The sequence below is a fragment of the Semicossyphus pulcher genome, unplaced genomic scaffold, assembly GCF_022749685.1.
Source record: "Semicossyphus pulcher isolate SPU_LCO1_2020_fin unplaced genomic scaffold, fSemPul1.0.p SCAF_6, whole genome shotgun sequence".
NCBI lineage: Eukaryota > Metazoa > Chordata > Actinopteri > Labriformes > Labridae > Semicossyphus > Semicossyphus pulcher.
Genome location: NW_027211737.1, coordinates 17,174,134 through 17,179,544, shown reverse-complemented (window position 1 = coordinate 17,179,544; position 5,411 = coordinate 17,174,134). Strand labels below are relative to the sequence as shown.

The 5,411-nt window shown below is 44.9% G+C and overlaps 1 protein-coding gene across 1 annotated transcript; it reads left to right on the top strand.

Annotated features, from left to right (window-relative positions):
* Positions 1 to 3,897: 3,897 nt before the first annotated feature.
* On the top strand, positions 3,898 to 4,860 carry foxb2 (forkhead box B2). Its single transcript, XM_069683682.1, has one exon. It carries the CDS (start codon positions 3,898 to 3,900, stop codon positions 4,858 to 4,860), a length of 963 nt encoding a protein of 320 aa, XP_069539783.1.
* The last annotated feature ends 551 nt before the right edge of the window (positions 4,861 to 5,411 follow it).

Genomic DNA, 5,411 nt, shown 5'->3' with positions numbered 1-5,411 from the left:
GTTAACGGACAACCGTGCGACTAATTGCGATTCAATATTTTAATCGATTCACAGCCCTACAATAAATACTAAAACAAGCTCTGACCATGTTAATGTCTGGTGTAAAGTTGGGCAACATGGGGTTCAACAGGGATTGACTTACTTTTGAAGCCAGCCTCTAGTGGCCATATGAAGAACTGCAGTTTTTGGCACTTCAATGTTGGCGACGCTTTTTGGTCCTGGAAGTTGCTGCTTGGGTCAAGTGGATACTCCATTTAATCCCTATGAGATTTGAAGGTTAAGGGGTGAGACAGAAGAGCAAGGAAGAGGAATTAATCCAACTGAAGAATGCCAAAGCCAATCCTTTCAACACGGACTGCCTTCTCATGTACTGGTACAGGACGGGTCCATGAGGAGCATCATAATTAACCTGATCCAACTACCCTATCCATCCATATCCATTTGCATGCAACTCGCTCGTACACAATGAGTTTACTAGCAGAGTGCACAGGGAGGCAGGTAGGGAGACAGGCAGATAGGCCGGATGAAATGATTGCTAAAGCTTATTACAGGCCAGCTAAATACCTTTTTTGTCAGAGCATTTGACAAGTTAATTACTGTTGAGATGTAACGACAATTTCAACAGAAAAAAAACAGCTTCTTCTTAAATAAATTGCCTACCCTACATTTAATAACATGCAGTTCACTTCTCGCCAACACTAAATACCCATATAAATCCCTGTCACATTATTTAGTTCTGTCATTTTCACTTGCAGATGTTGGATCTGTCCGTCTCAGTTTGGAAATTGCCTTCCTTCTAAGGTCAGTGTTTATGAGAGGTTCAAACATACTACCTCCTTTTATACATAATAAATGGCTCCTCCTCCTCTTCTTCTACTTCTTCTTCTTCTTCTTCTTCTTCTTCTTCTTCTATGAAACTAATTAAGCAGAAAATAACAAAACAAAATTAAAAGATTAAAGGAATAATTCACTATGCATTGCAGGCAAATTTAATAGCATCCCATACTATAGTCTAAAAGTTAGTGTCATGTTTAATTCTGAAAAAGAAACATTTAAAGCTTAATTAAGAATAAGTTATTTTAATACATGTTCAATTTCATATATATTATTTATATTTATATATAATTCAGACACTGATTTAAAGTCAGTGAGTTTGGGAGGAATTCAAGACTTTAAGCGAAGTGTACAAAGTTTGCCACTGAGATGAATAATGATGATAAAGTTGTACCTGAGATGACAAATAACTCTTGAAGGCAACAGGCAGACACGCTGCAGCTTTGATCCATTAAAGCTCCTGCCTGCGCGCGCTTTTTACGGGCAAACAGAGAGATCTGTCGTATTTTGCTTCTGAATAATTTCCCATTACACAAGTAAGGCTTACAGCGTCTGAACAACCGTCCTAAACCGGTTTAATTTTCCATTGAAAACAATAGGCCTCGCTAATTGATTTTAATGGCTCTCTCCGCGACGCTGCGCCCCTGATGACTTGGAGAGAGGTCTTTAAGATTATTATTATTAGTATAATTGCCATTACCCCCACACTTTCCCTGTGCGAGAGGGAGACAGAGGAAGAGTATCTCTGCCCTTAAGCTGAACAAATAATTATTAGAGACAGGAAACAAACAGACGACCGTCCCTCACACACACACACACACACACACACACACACGCTCCACCTTAGAGTAGACCCCCTCCTGGCGACCCTCATTCCCTCCGCCGCCCTCTCCGTGCAGCGTGCCGCTTGTAATTTATGCAAAATTAATTGATACATCTTTTATAATTGATGTGCTGTAAACTTAATGAGTAATTTATGTAATTAGTCAATTAAGGATAATTCCAGCATATGTTCCGTATGCCCAGAAGGTGTGCTTTACAACTAGTTATTTGTCCAGGAGTTTGGTGCAGGCGAACACTGCCGTAGACTACCTAATTAATTTTGTTATGCAGATCAGCCACGGTGTCTATTTAACGGCCCCCTTTGTGAAAACAGATTTAATATTGATCTTTCCCGGGCGTTTAAAGAGGATGCTTTTACCCGCGTTGGCCTCGGAGGGCCTCGGAGTTTCCAAACTCATTTTTCAGGCGCAGGAAAACAATCCTGCAAAGACAACAATAAAATCACGAGCACAAAAACGACTCTCTCTGTTAAGAAAGAGCGATCATAGAATTGTTCGCTCTTTTTCAAGCCGAGTGGCAATAAAAAGCGATTTCCTTACAATTACACGATGTCTTTAAAATATGCTCTCCGTCGACACAGCTGACCTTTTGAGTGGGCTTGAAGGGCTGAGACATAACGGGAGAGATACAGCAGCTAATTAATTGACACAGTTTTGAATATTCATACCTAATACAGCGAGCTCGCCCTTAATTACATTGTTGGACTTCTCTCCTAGGAGGCTAAATCACGGAAGGCTTAATTATTGTAATGTATTCGGGGCCCACTGGGGCACCGGGGAAGACAGGAGCCGTCAAGGACCCAGTCATGACACCTGGCTGGAGAAAAAAAAAACACACGGGGAAGAAGGGAGCAGCTTTTGTTGTTCTCCGCTGAGCAGAATTCAGAGCAGGGGATGAAGTTTGTTTACATCCTTGTAGGATTCACAGGAGAGTGTTTGAACAGACAGACAGCCGCCGGACTCCCCTCTCAGCAATTAATCAACAACAGCGCCTCTCTCTCTCTCTCTCTTTGTGGGTGTGTGTTTGTGCGTGCAGAGAAGCGCGCTGATGATCGTGCGCAAAGGAAGACATGATTTATTGTTTGCAAAGTGTGAAAGTGCACTCGAGCACATTTTACAAAGAGGTTGTTTTTATAAATTCCGTTCTTTGCTATTTATTTACTCAAGTGAAAATTGCTAAGATGGCAGTTCAAGTCCACATCTTAAGTTATTGTTATTTCCTGCGCGAGGTATCACTGAACAGCGTCGTGATTTTAAAAAAAAAGGACACAAACATTTGTGCTCCAGTCAGAAATGTTTGTGCCACAGCAACTGCGTCCTTTTACAAGAAAACATGCAGCATGGTGTAATTGTTATTCAAACTGATTGGCTGAATCTTTAAAATAAGAGGTCAAAGGTCACGGTCAGGAGCATTCATAGGGCGGATTGGCATTTAGATACTGGTGGTGCTAAAAGACAGTTTAGTGGTTCAAATTAATATTAAAAAAAACTCGTTTATTTTCTGTCTCTGTGTACTTTGCGCAGAACTCTTTGATTGGCAAACAGAAGATGAGAAGAAAACGCTTACGTTAAAAGCACCACCCACTCCTCATTTTTATTCATTTTTTACCCCATCTCTCTCTCTCTCTCTCTCTCACACACACACACACACACACACACACACACACACACACACACACACACACACACACACACGCAGCCCCCTGCTCTCCCCTGACGTGTCCCCTCCTAAGTGTCTGGATAATAGAAAATAGAGGCAGCGGCCTGCGGGGGTCTTACAAAAACGGCGCTCGGCGCGTGGGAGCATCGCACACGAGGAGAGGAGCACACACACACCACACACAGACTGCGGAGCAAACCGGCCCCTCACATCCTTCAACCGCCGCGGAAACAGAGGAGCGGGGAGAGGACCTCTCAACTTTTACGCACCGACACCGACTTTTACGCACAGCGCCAAGAGTATAAGTGGAAGAAAAAGTCTTCAGAGGAAACTTTCTTGGGATGCAGGACACTCTCATGGACCTTACCTGACAGCAGCGGGCCTTTAGGATAAACTATTGATCAATATAACGAACATTTAACAGCTTTTAAACTGATGGCTCAGAACTTTGGAGCGGATCCGCCAGATGCAGACTGATATGAAACCTGTGTAGCATTTCAAATTTAACTTGAAAGGCGGTTTTATTTTTAAAAATCCAAACTTGTAGAAAACAAAGCAGTCATGCCTCGTCCAGGGAAGAACTCTTACAGCGACCAGAAGCCTCCATATTCCTACATCTCACTGACAGCGATGGCAATCCAGAACTCAACCGAGAAGATGCTCCCTCTGAGTGACATTTATAAGTTCATCATGGACCGCTTTCCGTATTACCGGGAGAATACCCAGCGGTGGCAGAACTCCCTGCGTCACAACCTCTCTTTTAACGACTGCTTCATCAAGATCCCCCGGCGGCCTGACCAGCCGGGAAAGGGCAGCTTCTGGGCTTTGCACCCGGACTGCGGTGACATGTTTGAGAACGGCAGCTTCCTGAGGAGACGCAAGCGCTTCAAGGTGCTGCGCGCGGAGCACATGGCCTGCAAGAGCTCCCCGATGATGCATTACTTTCACCATCACCACCACCACCACCCGGGCAGCAAGCTGGGCGCAGCATCCGCCCACCACGACCACTCAGCCGGGCAGGCAGGCGCTGTGGGCCGACTCCCTCACTTTCAGGGTTACGGGGGCATCACGTGCGCACAGCCCGGCGGGTTCAAGCACCCATTCGCCATAGAGAACATTATAGGACGGGACTATAAGGGTGTGATGGCCAGCGGGCTCCCCCTCACCTCGGTCATGCACCACTTGGGTTACCCGGTGCCCCCGCAGCTAAGCAGCGTGGTCAACTCCATGTGGCCGCACGTGGGGATGCTGTCAGAGTCCATGGGGGGCGTGCCCGTGCCCGCATCCTCCGAGTACGCGCCCTTCAGTGTGTCAGCAAAGGGCCTGTACCACAACGCCAACGGGCAAACCCTGCCTGCAGTCCCGGTGCCGATAAAACCCACCCCGTCCCTGGGCCACGTGCCCGGCCTGACGGGGCTGCAGCCCGGCCCGACTCAGCTCTGCTCGCCGGCCTCAGTGATGGAGAAGAGCGATCTTCTGGAGGGGAAAGGCAACCCTCTCCACCCGGCTCTCCTGCTGTCATAACCGGGTAAATTGCGGATCATTTTTGAAACAACAACAGAGACATTGTTTTGCGTAAAATGAGACAGAACGCGCCTGTCAGCAGCATTTTATTTGAAGTTGAGTGCAGCTAGGAGAGTGTAAAAAGTAAGGTTAACATTGTGCTGTGTAATGATTTTTTTTTATTAGACTCATATCGATTTAAATCATAATTTATTTGCACAATTTGTGAGGGCATTTACCACATAGTGTGATGTGGCAATGATCAATACAATCAGACACGTAGAGACGCTGAACCCAAAGAGAGCTTTCATTTAGGAGACGAATTCTTTACAAATGCAAACCAACAACTCTGTTTATATTTTCACTCTTATTCTATTTATTTGATTTGAATCTTAGCAGGCCTATCGGCTTAACAAACAGGCCTTCATGTTTTTAATCAGGCCTGTTGCACTTTTTTTGTGTGTAACTTTGCGGTGCATTGGAAATGTTATGCTTGTATTAAAACACTATTTATCTGAGGATATTTATAAAGAACTTCAAACCGAATCTGCTTTGGTGTTGCAGTTATTTAA

Coding starts and splice junctions, on each gene's coding strand:
- foxb2 (XM_069683682.1), top strand. CDS start 3,898: ATGCCTCGTCCAGGGAAGAACTCTTACAGCGACCAGAAGCCTCCATAT.